The 17,755-nt window shown below is 38.0% G+C and overlaps 1 protein-coding gene across 16 annotated transcripts in view; it reads right to left on the bottom strand.

Annotated features, from left to right (window-relative positions):
* The window catches only part of ASB7 (ankyrin repeat and SOCS box containing 7), a 69,187-nt gene that overhangs the window by 47,839 nt on the left and 3,593 nt on the right, over positions 1-17,755 (bottom strand). For 13 of the 16 annotated variants that reach the window (XR_008439059.1, XR_008439062.1, XR_008439058.1 and 10 more), the window contains exons 3-5: positions 14,993-15,091; positions 11,588-11,848; positions 4,618-5,223 (exon numbers count right to left, since the gene is read on the bottom strand). Coding sequence is in view for 4 of the 16 variants with exons in the window: in XM_053988669.1 (XP_053844644.1) it covers positions 4,618-5,223; positions 11,588-11,798 (817 nt within the window). In the remaining 12 variants the exon portion in view is untranslated. Of the gene's footprint in view, positions 1-2,178; positions 2,346-4,613; positions 5,224-11,587; positions 11,849-14,992; positions 15,092-17,755 lie in introns of all 16 variants that reach the window. The other 3 variants (XR_008439066.1, XR_008439067.1, XM_053988672.1) reach the window with 2 other exon arrangements.

The raw sequence follows: 17,755 nt of genomic DNA, 5'->3' as shown, positions 1-17,755 counted from the left end.
TAATATGAGGCATGCAGGGATGAGTTTAGAATTACGGAGTGTGCACTGAGAGCGTGAACAAATTCCTCCAGCTCGACAGGACACAGAGAGCTTTTTAACTGGATATCATACAAGTTATTTTAAAAGTTCTAATTTAATTTTGTGTTCAGTGTGCCTCCACTAGAATGTCTGAGCCTGACATACGTTTTCATTGGTCTCTGAAAAATAATTCCCCACAATGAGTTTTAGACGTCTATTAAATTTCAGTCTATCTGGCACAGAAATGATGTACTATTTTGGACTGAAAATTCCTATATGAAAAAGCAGAATGTCAGTGAGGCTCAATGTCATACTTAACAGGTGTATTTGGCAATGAAATTAAGATTTGAATATGCTTGCAAAGATATTTTTAAAAAAAAAAATTGTGACATCTCTGTAAATTCAGTCTCACCGAAATTGCTATGGAAATGCAGCTAAGAATTTCAACACCATAATGTTTATCTATTTTTAGGAGGCAGTAAGTAAAGTGCTCTGAACATCAAGACAGGCTTAAGATGCATTGTTATGCTATTTTTAAATAATTTTTGCAGAGTACAGCATAGGTGTACAAATGGGAGCAGAGCATGGCTGTACCTTAAGTGCCACATATAAATAAAAATAGTCATGATTTTTTTTATGAAGGCCTCTTAAAAAATTCTTTCAAAGTAAATAACTGTATATAGCTACACAATATGATTCAACTACTTAATACAGTCAACTGTAGAGTAGAAAATTATAAAATAATCCCCTTATCCCAGTTCTCTGTGTAACTGGATGACAAAGCAGACCTCAATCATCACTGCAAGATTTCCAGCAGCATCCAAGGAAACAAGTAAAGCCTGAGATTCCAGTAAAGATCTGCTATGTTATTAAAAACATGGAAATACCATTTCCTTTGCAATTATCCATGAAATAAAATATGTAGAAGTCTACTTAATTCACTATGACACTTCTGTATTTATAAAAGTTAAAACTATGCAGAGAGAAACTTTTTAAAATCTTCTTCCAGTTAAAAAATAAAATTGTAGCGAAAAGTTATCTTGATTTAGCCAAGGGATAGAGACAAAGGATGTATAAGATTAAGGATTTCCTTAACAGAACTTCTGTCTCAGTTATTCTGCATATTTACAGTGCTATATAAATTTAAACACAAAATTACACTCTCTAGTCGAAGCCAAAGATTTGCCCTTTGAAAAATTAGAAAAGGAATGCAGCTGAAACATTTGTTGTTAACTTCATTGGGTGAGTTTTAGATGTTGTTCCAGAACTGAACTCAGTTCTTTGGTACCTATTTCCACACCAGCCACTTCACACTGCTCTGGCCAGATCATTTCCTGAGCTCTGCCTCGACACAAACCAGCAGCTCCTCACAGCCTCTCCTGCTCCTGAGCTGAACACACATTCAGTTAAAGGAGGGCTATGGGGAGGGGGAAGTTTCCAGGCTTTTTAAAATTTCCCTTCTCTAAAGATCCTTATTGATATTTCTAATATCTTGAAGTTTATTTAAGCCCTTTCATAGTTTTCTAACACTTGCATTTTTTCTACCTCCCACATTCATTTTGTAAGTTTTCATATTCTCAATCCCATTCAATTTCAAAATAAATAATTTCATCTGGGGCTGTGATTGCACACTGATTTTATAAATACATACACTACCAATAAGAGTCTCTATGTATCTCTATCTTTCTAAATATCACATACATGCTTCTCTACTTTAATTTGCATTAGTGCATTCCAAGCTTAACACATTAACACTCCTGAAGAGGCAGGTTCAGACCACGTGAAAATTGAAACATTTACACTGCTCCAAACCAACTCTTTATCAAATGATCTTAGGTACTACGGTGGCTGCCAATAAATGTTTTTTGAAAAAGGAAAGTGTAATATAGATAAGGAAAAGGAAGGTGATTAATAAAATCATTGAGTAGTTTTCATCTTCAATATGTTTTTTTTTCCCTCAGGGAGACTTTGCTTATTATTGTATTGTAAAAAAGAGAGAGGGGGGGAAAAGAAAAACACACAAGTCTGAACACCAAGTCAACAGCAGACTCATGGTCAAAAACTCTGTTGTTCCTAACTTCCAGCTTTGTGCTTAAATACTGAAACACAACTATAGAATAACTTCCTCTTGGAATTATTCTAGGAGCAAAGAATCTCTACCTGTAACCAGGAAGAATATCAGACCTTCAGGGTCAAACCCCAAAATCCAATATCTTCTTGCAGACTCTCAGGGCCAATACTGAGTATTTCTGAGAGCTTGGTTTCTTGCCTGTTATTCCCAACCGGGGACCTGGGCTAAAGGCTGCCATTATTACCGATTACAATACCTACCAAAACAAAAAGAAATTCACAAATGATGTTTTCTGAGAAACTGAAACTGTACAAATATGTTTTCCAAGTATATAAAAAAAAAAGCTACTCACAGCTTATATGTGGATTACTAAACAGTATCCTATTTATATGCAGCATGCAACTGCTTTCATTTGAAGACACAGATTGGTTTGATAACTTTGATATTTAATATCTATTAATCTTTAGCCTTAAAAATGTTAATCTACTGTAAAAATAAAAACTGTTTCCTGTTTTACTATCAAATATACTCTTCAAAACTTCAGATGCAAATATAAAACTTACAGCTATGGATTTCTATATAAATCACTTAGTATTAGATTCAAATAAACTGAAATTCCCGTTAAGCCCCATGAACAAGGCACTGTTGCCAACCTCAGAAGAGTTTCAGGAAGAATTCCAACAGAAGAATTGTCCAAAAATTTTGTAAACTTTTTTTTCCTAGAAAATACATATTGCAGTAGACTCATAAACAAGATTCTTCCCCAAAGTACTGCAGCATGAGATCTCAACAATTCCCTGTACAGTCAGACTTAACTGGGAACTCCACTACCAAAATGCCAGCTTGCTCTTTATCCATCTCATCTCTTATACAGCATCTTATTAAAGTAATTATTAATGAAAAGCAGGGAAGACAGTGTTTGGATATTTACAAAAAGGGCAGCAGAGTTTGTTTACAGTGGTTTGTAAACATATATTGATAATTATTTTGCTCAGAGCTGTTTTTGTCAGCACTGTTTTCCCAGTTCTCCCTGCAACAGCACAGAACTGAGATAGTTCCAACACTGGCCACAAATTAAAGCTACTTTTTTTTTTTTTTTTTTTTGTAGCAGAATTTACTTCTCACTTAACATTAAAACCTTAAGGTATGGAATCTGCAAGCTGAAAGTTACAGCTCCTGTTTCCACTGGTCTTTAGACACTGAGGAAACACAGGAGCAACCTAAGCTTTCATGCTTACTGATACATCCTAAGACTGAAAAACTGCAAGGATATTATATCATCTCCTAAAATCCCTGACACTGCAACTATACAGGGAAAGGCTTCTAAAAGGAAACCAGAAAGAAATGTGTTTGAATGAGAAGGGGCAGGCAAATTAAACCAAAATTGCTTAATTGCTCGTATATCTTATTACCAACTTCCACCTATCCAGAAATTCTCTTTCAATTTCAGATACGAACAAAAACAACACCACAAATCATGTAGAAAAAGAAAGGAAATTCCAAATGCTTATTTGTGTCAGCTACTGACAACAGATCTCAGCTGATTCACTTCCAGCCCACAGTGACTTTCAGTTTCTTTACAAAGTATATAGGTCATCTAATTCTCATTAAAAAATTACCACATTCAAAAAAAAATAAAAGGAGCTGTAGGGGACAAAAAAGGATATATGAAACACCACATCCTGTGTAGTGCAAAGATCATTCTAGTTGGATGATAATTTACCAGGCCATCTTAACATATTTGAATTGGCAAACTCTGCCAAATGCTTATCAGCAATTCCTAAATGCTTTGGGAAATACTATGATTATGAAACATTAGTACAGCATTCCATGTTGAGAGAGGAAAACTTTCAGTAGATCTAATACACCAAAAACTGGTAATCAAAAGTGATCCAGAAATTCAGAGCCCAATACTTTTTCTAAATATCAGAAATCATGAGTTAAAATCTCTCATATTTCAAAGACATCAACAAAATCAAATCAAAGCTACACAGCACATGAAATCCCTTCAAGTCGCAGGAATGAACTGTGGCATTTTTTTGTCTGGTTTAAGGGAGGGAAGGAGGGAATGTGGGAGAACACAAAGCAGCCAAAGCTCTCTTCTGCCCTAGTTGTAGTGCAGATGAAAAAGCCATCAACTGCCGAGCATTTGCATGGCAATAAAAAAGCAAAACAAAAGACACTAAAAAACCCCTAAACAATCAACAAAACCAAACTCAAAAATCTTACGTGCTAAGGCGAGAAATAAAACTCGATTTTACAGTTCACTCTTTTAAAATGAATGCTTCCCGTAGATATTTAAACAAAACTAATTTAAATGAAGTACACTTAACATTAGCACCTTTGCCGAGTAAGAGACTCCCAGTATCACAATCCCTTCACCTTCCCAGAAATTTCCTAGTGCATTTAAATAGCATCAAGGGGCAGAGAGGAAGCTTTTTTTTTTTTTTTTTTCTCCTGGGGGCTAAATTCAAAGAAGGCTTTTAGAGGACATTGTGTCCTGTGATTAACTTCTCTTACATACATACTTGTCACTTCTTGTAAGAAATCCAGACAGGGTCGGCTACTTCCAGAAATACTTATTGAAACAGCCAGTGGGGTCTGTCCTTCATAGTTCCTTGTGTTAGTGTCTGCTCCGTAATTATACAACATTTGTGCACAAAGCACATCATCTCTAAGAGCAGACAAGTGCAAGGGTGTCTGTCCATCTTCCAAGCGCCCCAAGTTTGTATCGGCCCCTCTCTGGAGGAACATTCGGCAGTACGAGTGATTGCTTTTGATCACAGCGTATCGTAACAGGAAACCATTCTGAATGTCGATGTTGGCATTGTGGTCCAGGAGGATTTTCACACAGCTTGACCTCTCCCGGATAATGGCCAGCTGGAGTGGTGTAGTACCTTTATCACTGAGCGGATCAACCTCAGCCTTGAACTCCAGGAGGAGCCTGACAAAGGAGTCTCTGCCGTAGTGAGCAGCGACGTGCAGGGGAGTCCAGCCGTCGTTGCTCTTGGCATTAATAATGTCACTTCTGTAGTCAGATTCCAGCATCAGGCGCGCAATCCTCGCCCGGCCATGCATGGCTGCGTAATGCAGAGCAGTGAAGCCTCCAATTAAGTCCTTAACTGTGGGATCAGCTGAAGTTAAAATAAAATTTAAAAATAATTAGAAGGTGTTACGGTAATCCGGTGGTGGAAAAAAAAAAAAAAAAAGAATTAAAAAAAAATAAGTTCAAACAGTAATTGCTAGTCTTTCCAGGCATAGCATGACAGGATTTTTTGTACTACAAACTAATTCTTGCTTTCATGAACATGCTATTTTTAAGACAAAGTTAAAACTGTATTTAAGAACAAATTACAAAAACAAAAAAAATTTCTCTCTCATACATATGTTTCCATTTGACAAATACTTTTCCACATCTTCCTAGCACTCTTAGGAATTAATTACTAATTACTCAAATCTCTCTGTCCATCCAGTTTTCCCCCAGCTCTACAATATTACATTTCTTTCTCAATGTTCAACTTTTTATTTTCCCTTGTGTTGCTTCTTGGTCTTAAAAAGAAGCATGTGTAGAAACATCTGCTGTCCCAAATTGCGGATGTTTTGTGGTCTGGCAGCATTGTATTGTTTTTAGGGTGTAATGCTGTATTAGGTAAAATGCTTCTCTGTGGTCTGCAGGATTTCCAAAGCATGTAGGATATATGTTATTTTAGATTATCTTGATAAAGTCTCTTTTCACAGATGATGAATCTGTTTAGAACCTGTTCTGAATCTATAGTTTCACAAGAATTTGAGAATGTAAAAACCCACTTCTGAAAGGAGTCAGATAAGCTATTAGTGCAGAGTACAGGTAATTACAGATTTTTTTTCCCCTTCACACAGCACAAACACTCAGACTGATTTATTAATTTAAAAATTGAAATAATCCAATCAATTAACCTAATTTCCTCAGGACACCCAAACTTGTATAACAAGTGACTAATTAATTACCCAAGGCAAGGTGCCATTTCTCAGCTAGAGAACAAGCCAGGCTGTGAGGTTTCTCCTTCCACCATCCATGGCTGCTGCTGTTGGACACTAAAAGGTACAAACTACAGTGTGGAAGTCTGAACACTCTCCCAACCTAAGTTAGATATCATCTGCACCAGAAGACCTGCTCTAAGTTCAAAATACAATATTAATTGCAGGCTACCCTAGACTGAACACACCTGAACACACAAAGGTGCAAACACAAACAAGGAATAAGTTTCCCAACCCACTGTGATCATATCCAGATAACACCAAGACAGATATTAAACCAAAACCAAAAGACTGGAAGGAAGGAGTTGATAATACAGCTGGAAAGATGATCCAGCAACTTCAAGGATATTTCTAAATGGAATGAGAAGATGGAGAGGAAGGAAACAAACTAACCAAAAAAAAAAAAAAAAAAAAAAAACCCAACATAAAGATGAATGCAGCCTGGCTACACAGAGAAATAACTGCCTCTAGTGCACAGAATAGGAATAAACATAGAAATAAGGGATATTTTAAGGAAAGTTTAGTTCCTTGCTAGTGACAGCTTTCCTAATCTCCCATGAAAAGCAGAAGTTTCAGTGCTCTGAAAAGTCACACTAACCTGAGCTAAAGGAATGAATGAAGCACCCACAGCTCAGCAGGAAAATGCAGCCAGTGACTGAATGGGTGTTCTTAACCTGCACTGTGATCATGTCCAAAATGCAGCAAAGAATCAGCACAACCCACACAAAGATAATATTTCAAAGTGATGCTGCTCCCAGGGTATCTTTCTTCACAGCAGTTCAGACTATTCTACATTGACTTCTGAGTGGTGATAAATAAAGTGGGTAACAGGCATGAGTACAAGCAGAGGGATGGTACAATCTGAGGGGCAGAACTGGGGACAAAGAGGGACATGCTGGAAAGGAGACAGCAGCAGGCAGAGTTGTCTTCCACCAAAAACCATTTTGAAAAGAAATAATGTTTCAGTTGTACCTTCTCTCTCCCACACTGCATAAGGTATGCAAGGCATCATTTCAACCCCCAAATGAGGTGCAGTGCCACAAGCCTGTTTAATCAGAGCCATTTCCAAATTCAAGCAGATTTGGCCCAACTTTTATATGTGCACCTATATGCACTTTTATACTGGTTGTTGTAATCCAAACCAAACAATTTCTTTGCAACATAAGGATGCCTTTTTCCTACAGTTTTAAGTATCTTTCCACACCTTCCTTGCTCCCAAAATGTCATTGCTTTTGACCACTAAAGTGAAACAAAAAATTACTAAGTCATGTAAGAGAAGTTTCTTAAGACGGATAGGAAAAAAGCCTCACAGTTGGGCTACCAAGCAACACAAACAACCAACCTTTCCATAACAAACCCCTTAGAAAAACCTCGTGAAAATATACTCTAATTCCCATTAAGATTGTGGATTTCTAGTGAGCCAACAGTCTGCCTCTGGATTAGAGAAACAATTTTAACAGGATCGAAACGTCTGTTGCTATTCCATCAATATCCTGCTGCCACCTCCTGGAAAACTCCCGAATTTCACACGAGATTTTAGCAGAGGCTCGACCTGCATGAAGTTGCAAACAAATTCCATCCACTCAGTCCCTGTCTTAGTAAAAGTAACACCCCAAAGCTGATGCTGCCTAAAGAACTTGTGCTGCTGTGGGGCTTTTGTCTGATTTTTCTAAAATTTTCAGTATTGGTATCATGTTGTAAAGCAACTCTCTTCTCCTGGAACATGAGCCAGGTAAAAATGAATTATGAATGACTCTCAGACAAACTTTTAGAATCTGCAGAGGGGTAAAAACTACCTGGCAGTTTTAGCTAGAAAGGGATCAAGCCAGCACTTCCCAGCAGTTCTCTATCTCATCTCCATCCTGACTGTCAAACAGTTCTTTCATTCCAAGCTTCCCATTAATATGGGGAGGGCAGAATGTAGAAACATGAACTGCATTTGGTCACTTCTAATGTTCTTATATATAAGGCAAAATATAATGGCAGAAACCTTGAACAGCCTATCAAGGGTACCAATTACTGCAATCAAGCTCACTCCAGATAAAAAATTTGTAGCATTGAATGATACTGAGATTATTTTATTTCATGTGAAAGCTGGGCACCTAAGCCAGTTATTTGAAGTCCACTGTTAATAAAACTCTTTCTAATACTGCAATCTAGAGGATATATAAATTCATAAATAAAAGACCCTTATTTCAGAGTTTCAATTTACAGCTCAGAGGTACAGTTTTCCTTTTTCCTTGACACCTTTCTTAGGTCACTCTATCACAGTAATTTGGGAAGCCAAGAAAGCAATGCTTTAGCAATGCTTCTGGCTTCATTGAGTACTTCTATTATTTCAAGCTTCTTTCCCTCAGCTAGGACTTAATTCTGACCACAAGGTTTAGAAGCATGGCTTCATGCAGCTTCTGTTTTGAATTTCCTAAGATAACATTGATACAGAAGATGTCCAGGAAAGCATTACTGTTCAGAGACAAAAACACTTTAGGAGCTTAGTGGGGGGTGAGCATTTGGCATTCTCTAGATCCTCCCAGATTCTGCAGGACCTTACTAAAATTTAGATACCTTGAATCCAAGACTAAAAATAAATAAATATGGCTGCTTGGCTACTTTCTCTTACTATTTAATTTCTAGGAGATTTAGTGAATTATTTCTTCATTTTAATATGAATAACCAGAAAGTGCTCAGTTAGTACTGAGACTGTATCACCAAGGGACAGCTAACTAGACACTTTCAAGATTTTAGCTTGTTGTAACATTAATAGCAGTGGCTGGAAATTAATAAAACATATTTCTTGTCCAGTGTTGGATTGTCTGTCTCTATATGTCATATTAAAAATTTACTAAGTACACTGAAGGGAAAAAAGGCTTGTTACACAAAAATCCAAGATTACTAAAAACTCTCTGCTTTGGTGTTTGTGACTCCAGATGATTTTTATGGGTGGGAAGAGAGGGTTTCATAGAATATTCACTTTACTAAAATGAGAAAAAACACACTAAGAAAGTCAAATTCACTATTTCTTATGAAAACTAAGTTTCTCCATGGTAATGATGAACTTTCTGTATTGCACCAGTTGCTAAATAGTATTTGTTATCTGACTTAACCTCTCTGTATCTACTTAGTATTTCTGCCGGCTTCATCCTTTAGTCTGGACTGATTTTTCTGCCTTTTCCCCATCTATCTGTGTCTCCTTCCTCAGCAGATAATAAAAAGCTTCCTGCTGTTCCACCACCTCCACTCAAATCAGCCAATCTGCATGCACAACACTGTCCTCTGGCTCTTTTCTTTGCTGGTGAGCAATGATGGAAGAGAAAAAGCAAAAGCAGGAGGCGGACAGGTCATGACTCCCATAAGAATCTACTTTTTATTTCCAGGTCAGTGACCAGATTCCTTCTCAGCCTTATTAGCCCAACTTATCCTCCATCCCACTAGCAGGCTACTCTGGGAGCCTTCCAGCATCTCAGATCTGAGGCACAGCACTCTACCCTCAGCAACAACCCACTGTGGTTTTCCCACTCCTATTTTCCCCATGAAAATATTCCCAGCACTGCTCAGCTCCATCACCTCTCCAGACAGCCACAACCACCACCAGCCACCCCTTCTCAAGTCCCTCTTTCCCCCAGAACTCCACAGGCTCCCTCTCAGTGTCAATTTATTACCAATATACAATACTATTTTACCATAAGATTCACAACAGAAAAGGACTTTTTCCTTCACCCCAGTATTTTTTTTTGTTCCACAGGGATTAAGCACCAGCAGCAAAACAATCCATTCCAGAGGGAGAAAAGTAGAGACCACGTGAGCAAAGGTAGACACAAACCTCTCCATAATGAGGGTGGCATGATTAACTCAGCTTGTAAGAGTCAACTCACTTGCTGCTTAATAACTCATTTGTGACATTATTATGTGATAAATACTCATTATTTGTATGCCTCTGTTTTGAGGGAAAACGAGGCAAGGCACCAGGCAGTGCCAATTTTCAGGAGCGAGGCTCAGCTGCAGGGAAGCTGCTGTGGATGACTAAAGCTCACACTATTTGTTACTCAACTTTCTCATCTCGGTGATTCAACTCCGAGCTGCCTCAGGACAAAGGTGTTTCATTACAGGCAGTTTTCATGAGGCATCACATTCAGCTGCTACTTTGCATGGGAAAGAATAACAACAAAAATAAAAACAAACCACTGCATCAGCAGCTATGTAATATGAAAACCTATAAAATGAAAATACATAGGAATACAGAAGGGATTGGGGCTTTTTTATCATTTTTAAACTTACAGATAAAAAGTTAAAAGTAATGTATGTGACTTAATCTTTTGAAGGCTTCAGATTATCTGCTTTAAAAAGTGGAATTTAAAGTTATATATTATATATAAATATATATGTATATTTTCCCCCCCTTCCAATAAGGCCATGAGGGTTTGCCCTTTCTATGTGGTTACAATCTATAGTAGGTGCATCCAGAGTCCAGTTGCTCAGGCTGTATTTCACCACTGCTCTTAAGGAACAAATCACTGATTGTGCCACTACCACAGCCTGTTAATGCCACTCCACTTTCAGGATGATCCATACAGCTGACAAACCCAGTGACAGACACAAGGGGTCCATATGGCTCAGATACACAAAGCATCAGAAAGATTTCCATTTCCTTGGGATTGAAAACCTCGTAATTCATTTGGTAAGAACAGTGCTAGAATAGAGGATGCTGTTCTTCAAGAGCACTGATAAGAATGTGGAGAACATCCACTGATTTCCTCTCCAGTACCACTTTAAAAGATTAGGATGATCCCTTTCTAAAGCTTCAGGTGGCCCTGGAAGATGATAAAGCAATGAGCAATTCTGACTGTACCACCTGAGGGATAATAATCATCACCCACATGAGTACCACTGAAATCAACAAAACTCAGTCAGTTCTTGAAATAAAGTTTCATCATGGTTGGATGCAGTAGAGTTGTAAACTCATCTGGATTAGCTGACACTGAAGTCCTTGCACAAAGAGGACTGTTTTCATAAAGTTTAGCAGATTCTGTTAAAGCCTATATTAAACTTAGTCTTTAATGCAACTGGTTAACTTGCTTTAGAATTCTGAAACAAGCTTCCCTAGGATTTCAATTCAGGGATCTGCCTTCCTCTAATATTACCCCCTAACAGAGAAGAAAAGCCTGTAGTGAGTGCTTTGAGTGCATTTCATTTTATAATGAGTCCTTATAATGCCCTATTTTCATAATGCTTATTCATTCCTTGAACAATTCCTAGGCAATGCTGGGGGGAAAAAAGTTAATAAGCTATAATGCTAAGCTATGATGTCATTCACAGAGCATGCATCAGAAATAAACAGATATTAAGAACAAAAGAATAAAAAATAATTACAAAAGATAACCAGAAGTATTCTGATATCTAACCAGTACTGGAAAGCCCTGCAGTGCAAATTGAGACAGAAAGGTGTCAGATGAGTATAAAGACTTTTCTCTGTGGGCAACTCACCTCCATGTTCCAGAAAAACACGGACACATCTCTCCTTGCCTCTTGCTGCAGAGAAGTGAAGCAAGGTCCAGCCATTGGCATCCCGACCGTTTGGAGAATATCCCTGCTCCAGCATCTTGCGCACGGTGTGAACATCGCCGGCGGCCACGGCAGCCTGGATCTGCAACTCTTCCTGCAGCTCAGGGTTCCTCCTGCAGTGGTGGTGTAACATCCTAGCTGAGTCTGGCCTTTACAGGAGCCTCATGAGCTCACTAGAGTCACCTTCAATCAATGGGAAGCAGGAATAAATTAGGATTGGGATCAGAAATGGGGTATGTAGGAAAAAAAGGATTAATGGAATGCGATGCTAAGACTTCTCTCTGTATGCTGTGAAAAGTGATGTTACACAGAGGATAAACCCCAAATGATCTCACTCTTATTAGCAAAATCATAGTACATGGTGACATCACTGAACTGCAAAAGAAAAGGACATTTGCACATTATAAGTAGTAAATGTTTTCTTCTTCAGAAATGACAGCATCAAACAGCAGGTCACAATTAAAGCAACTGAGCAATGAGCAAAATGAAAAATCTCCAGAACCCACCATTCATTTCAAAATCACACTGTGTTCAATATCACTACCTCCAGAGACACTGGTTAAATGGATTATCCAAACTATGGGATGGATAATCCAAACAATTGCAGGAAGCACCACTGCACTGCTGCAGTAACTGAACTATGATACTCTATTTTTCTAGAAATGCACCCCTTGTAAGCTTCAGTGAAAATATCTTACCAACAGAATCCTGTGACCTTCTGCATGTGAGTATTAGTAATACTAATGTTCAAGTTGAAAACTTTAATTATCTTTTTCCTTTTTCACCTCCTTTTTTTTTTTTTTTAATTAGTCTACTGTTTGTATTCTGGCTTGAGCACTTCTTAATTAGTCCACAAAGGCTGCAAAGAACTTCAACGTTCCAAAAAATCAAATACAAGGATAATATTATATAAGACCTGAAAATACATTTAAGTGCAGTTACTACAGTCCTGACAAACACCATGAGAACATATGTCAGAATAATTCAATTTATAATTACCTTGATACAGTACATGAGAGCAGGACCAAAAGGGTATCTAAAATAGCTGCTGTAAAAGAGCTTAGAAACAAGCACACATTGGGAAAGAGAGAAATACTGTGTACTCCATGCTCTGTTTAAAAAGTACCACCTGCAGTTCTAGCTGGGGCAAGAAAATGAACAGGTATTTAGGGATTGTTCCCCAGCACACAAAGTTAAGCGATCGCATTTTCACATACATTGTGTATTATAGTCCTAAAATAGAAAGAAGTATCAGAAAAAATAATAAAAGCAGGGTATGAGAAAGGTAATGCTGAGCAATACGAGCCTCAGAAAATATCCAAACGTGGATGGATATTAACACAGACCTAGAAGATTAAAAAGAGGAATGTATTTAAACTCCTGCAAAGTTAATCAACATTAAAGTACAAAGAAAAGTTCTAATGATGAAAATTAATTTCAAGCAAAACTTACAATTTACAGTAATTTTTTGGTTTATTAGGATGTCAACACACATCATCACCTAAACCTTCTTTTAGGTATCAAAAAGACTTCCAGATCCTCATGATCCACAGGTCATTCAAAAGAAATTGCAATCACCTCCCCATATCCCACTGGACACTTGTTTTTCTGCGATGCAGGTACACCCACAGACAAGAGAAAAGTGAAAGCACCAATCACTACCAACTTTGCACACAAAGGAACAGTGTGTATTTGCTCTTCCACAACCCCCTTGTGCCCATGGTATAGAAGTTATTTATCTGCTTTTTGGAGAGATATAAACTCATAATTAACAGGTGCTCCAGCGACCCTACTTACCCTGCAAATATGGAAATTGCACACAGCAAATGCCTATCTTTGACATTTATAAATGCTTCAGCTTACCATGTATGGCAACAATCACTACTTCAGCATAGGGTTATTAAAGAAGACTTTTTAGCTCCATATGTTATACATGGCTTAGAAACTGGCTTTGTTTTGTTTTACAGTGTGAACTTCATTATCTGAGACTGGGAGGAAAGGGGATTTACAAATCAGCAACTGCCAGCTCAATAGGTCAGCTTTTGCAACATATTCCAAAAATCAAACTTGGTTAATCTGATGACAATGGAAGTATTTCTATTGACTCTAATAAGCTTTTGCTAAGCTCTTTTCTAAACTCCAATTAGCACTTCAGAACATGCTCACCTATAAGAGAGTGAGCTTGACTTTATTCTGCATCACACCACTAACAGCACTGGTAATGAAATTCCAGCTGCAAGAGTAAGATCATCTTTGGATTTGCAGGTGAAAACTGACAGTAGAATCTAGCTGCTGATGATGAGTCATGCAAAACCCTTAAAAAATTGTAATTTTGACCATGTCCCTTTTAGCCCTAGTTTCTGAATACCTACGAAATCAAGATATAAAAACTTCTTTTTCAAACTGAGAATACCTGGTCAAAACTTAATGTAAACAAACTTTATGATGCCATTTTTACAGTCCTTTCTTGTAAAGGACCAATACTTGCAAGCCCTCACGTGGTCCTGAAAATTAAGGTCAGGCTAGTTGCTCAAAATGCTACAGAAAGAGATGGGATGACTAAAGAGATGATGTGGAATGGGATTTCTCATTTGAAGGGCCAGCAGTATTCCTTTCCCCTGCAACTCTCTGTGAAGACAGTTGGTTGAGGAAAAGCAGAGCTCTCTCTCTCACACTTCTCAGCTGGTGGGTATATTTGTAATGCAGCATTATAAAAAATTGGCATTGGCTCCATATGTTGCATGTGACTAGCAGAGCTTATTCAAATTAGCTGGTACTAAAGTACATAAGTACTAAAACATACAAAGCAGAAGACAAAGTCAGGCAGTTCCTTTTATCACTTGCACAGTTTCTGTAAATATCCACTCTTCCATCTCACCCCTATGGCAAGCAATGAAAATCAAATGACAAGAATACTTAACCATAACATTAAAGGTTTCAGGATAGTTTTAGGTACACACCAGCTTTGAAAACATTTTTACTTCTGCTCCATAGATCATTTAAAACTCCTGTTTGCAAAGCCCCATTTAAGACATCAATCTTTGGAGAAGAGAAGGAGGACTACTGGAAGTAGCCCTTTGGCATTTAATATTTAATGTTTTGCAACTGTAATCAATCTCATTCAGAACTCAGCATGCATTTGGGTTGTTACATATTGGCTTTCTGCATGCAAGTAAAAAAAAATGAAAGGAAGCACAGGGGGAAAAAATATACCTATATATTCTTGGTTATAATGATTTTATAGTGCCATGAAAATGGAGGACAGCAACAGTTACTTAATTGATTTTGCAAGTACAACAGGATAAACTCAATGTGGTCCTGAATTACCTTATAAGAGGTTGTTACTCTTTGATGGATGTCCCACTCTTCATTGTCTTCACTGTTCATAATCTTCTGTGCCCATGTGTGTCAAACAACCTGCTACCCCTTAAAAAAAATGGTATTTCTTGTTAGTTGTAAAGAATAAAAGCCAGAGGTTTACTAACTTTCACTTTGTTTGTGTGTGAGAATGCTACATTTTCATGCAGCTATGTCAGAAAAGACCCAAAGTGTGTTTTCTATCATTATCAAAGAGTCCTCCAGAGGTTGGGGAGGGCAGAGTTTGCTTCTGCCATATGAGGAAAAGGCTACAGAGAATATTTTATGGAAGACAAGAGAAATGAGGGATGTGCTTCCTCTCTGGAGTAAACCTTGAAGAAATGGTCTACACCCTTCTCTAATAATTACGTCTATCTGCTCCTCCTGTATGGAACAAGAATGGATACAAAGGTTACAGTAGGAATTTCTGCCTCACTGCTCAACACCTCCCTGTGGGAGTCAGATGCCAGGAAAAACATTCAGGATCCATTTAGTTCTCCCCAAACTACTTTTGTGGGTTTTTTATTTGTTTGTGGGGTTTTTTTTAATCGTTGTTTTTGTATGGGGTTTGGGGATTGTTTTAAAATCTCCATCCCATCTCTGCTTCCCTAAGTAAAGAATAAAAGCTGAGCCCATAGACCATTGAGTTGTGCCCTTCAGCTGGATCTGCAGAGCCACCAGCCTGTCTCCTCTCCCTCATGTGACAGCTCAGGCTGATACATGCTGTGTTTCACAAACAGGTAAAGCCACCTCCACAATACAAGAAAACCACCAGCTCAAAAATCTTCACCCTTCCCTTCATATAGAAAAACTACCCTTTTAGAATCAAGGTTTACCAAAAGCCAGTTACAACCCCTGTGCAGATTCCTCCTTCAGAGTAGCCCCTCCTCATCCCCCCTGTCACCTGCAGTTAATGGGATCAGTCCCAGCCCGTTCCTCCTGCACTCATCACTGTTATTTCTCTAATTCTTTGTACACCTTTATCTGACCTTTCATTTCCTTTGGCTGCAAACTTTTAGTGAAAGGCCCCCTTATCTCATCTGAGCACTGCAATCATGTAATAAACAATAAAACCATTAAATACTTAATTGTACAGCTGATCACACAAACCCAACTGTGACTTGTTTCTTCTGCAAATGAGTTACACCAGAGCAGTTCCACAAACTGTGCAGCTCTTAGATTAGGTTGAAATTTCTGTCACTTAATGCAACATAAAATCATGCTTTCGCAATGATAGCTCAAAGAGGAGGATGAAAAAAAGCCCTTTTTATCCCTCTTATGCACATTTTCCAAGAGCTTTGCTTCCCAAGATAAAACATACAAGGTCTTCAGATATGCTTACAGCCCTGCACAAAACTGCACTGCCATGACCTAATTTGATCACATTTCCAGCCTTGTTTTTTTTGCATAGATGATCAGTCGTTCACCTCTTTTTTAAAATTTTTGCATGATTTTCACTTTAAAACCCACACATTTTTTATTAGCTGATGCAAATTAGAATTGCACTGACTTCACAGACTACAGACAAGGTAACAGATTGCTCCACTAAAAAAGTAACAAGCTTTTTCCCCCCAAAGGAAAATTAGCTGCATATGGCAAGAGTAAGATCTGCAACTTTAATAAAAATAAGTCATATTTGTGAGAGTAAACCTCCCTCGCTCAATGACTTAACAAAGTTTGATTAAAACACTAATAATTATAGTAGAGGCAGTACTAAATAAAAATAATAAGACAAACACCCTCATTATCTATTGATAATGTCTCATGTTGTCAAAGAGATCTTAGACTTTTCCACACCAATGTGTCACTTTAAAGTCACTGCAAACATCATGTGGAAAATTAACTCCAACATATGTATACACTTACTTTAAAGAAAGTTAAAGGTTGGTACAAAAAGCAAGACCTCAAAATTCAGTATTTTGCTTGTTCACGTGGCCTGACAGAAAGACCTGATGCCTAAACCCAAGAGCAGAATAAGGACCATAAGTTACTGATGTCAGCCTAACTCTCTGCAACAAGAGAAGTGTACCATTACACATGACATTTAGTATCTGGCATAGACTTCATCACTGTAGATCTGAGTTGCCTGTGGTTGAAGTATTCCGAGACATTTAAATCAAATAAACAATAGAAAAAAGGAAAGCCCTGTGGAATAAGGATAATCACATCAGCCTTCATTAGTCTCACAACTCACTTCTCCTACCCATTTCAAAGCTTGAACAAGCTAAATGTGTTCTCACTCACATGGCATTTTAAAAATGGTCAATATATTTTTGACAAACTAAACATAACCATCATTTCAGCTGTCACTCACACTCCTATTCCAGGAGCTCTTCAGACAAGAGAGTAGGGCAAACAATTGTGTTGTCATTTGCATTCTCACATCACAATCGTGAAGTTTGCAAGTAACATGTGAAATATCAAAATTTCACAGAGCCTTATAATCCCAAATATATTTTCTGCTGAATGTTTCACGCTACAGCCCAGACAGACACCAAGCGAGGCATCCCTGTGGCTGGGATGAAAACCACCAAGCAACATGCAAGTTGCTGGGCCTGAAAGCAATGAGTTAACAGTGCATGAGTCCAAACCATCACAGAGGAACTGCTGCTTCAAAGGGAAGAAGCCTTCACTCCTCACAAGGTGTCATTAGAAGTTACACATTTCTCGTGAGAGCTCCCATAAGGCCAACTTGTAGCTCGGACACACTAAACTTAAAATAACCAAAAGAGT

Source organism: Vidua macroura, chromosome 12 (assembly GCF_024509145.1).
Source record: "Vidua macroura isolate BioBank_ID:100142 chromosome 12, ASM2450914v1, whole genome shotgun sequence".
NCBI classification, from domain to species: domain Eukaryota; kingdom Metazoa; phylum Chordata; class Aves; order Passeriformes; family Viduidae; genus Vidua; species Vidua macroura.
This window is presented reverse-complemented; position numbering and strand designations above follow the sequence as displayed.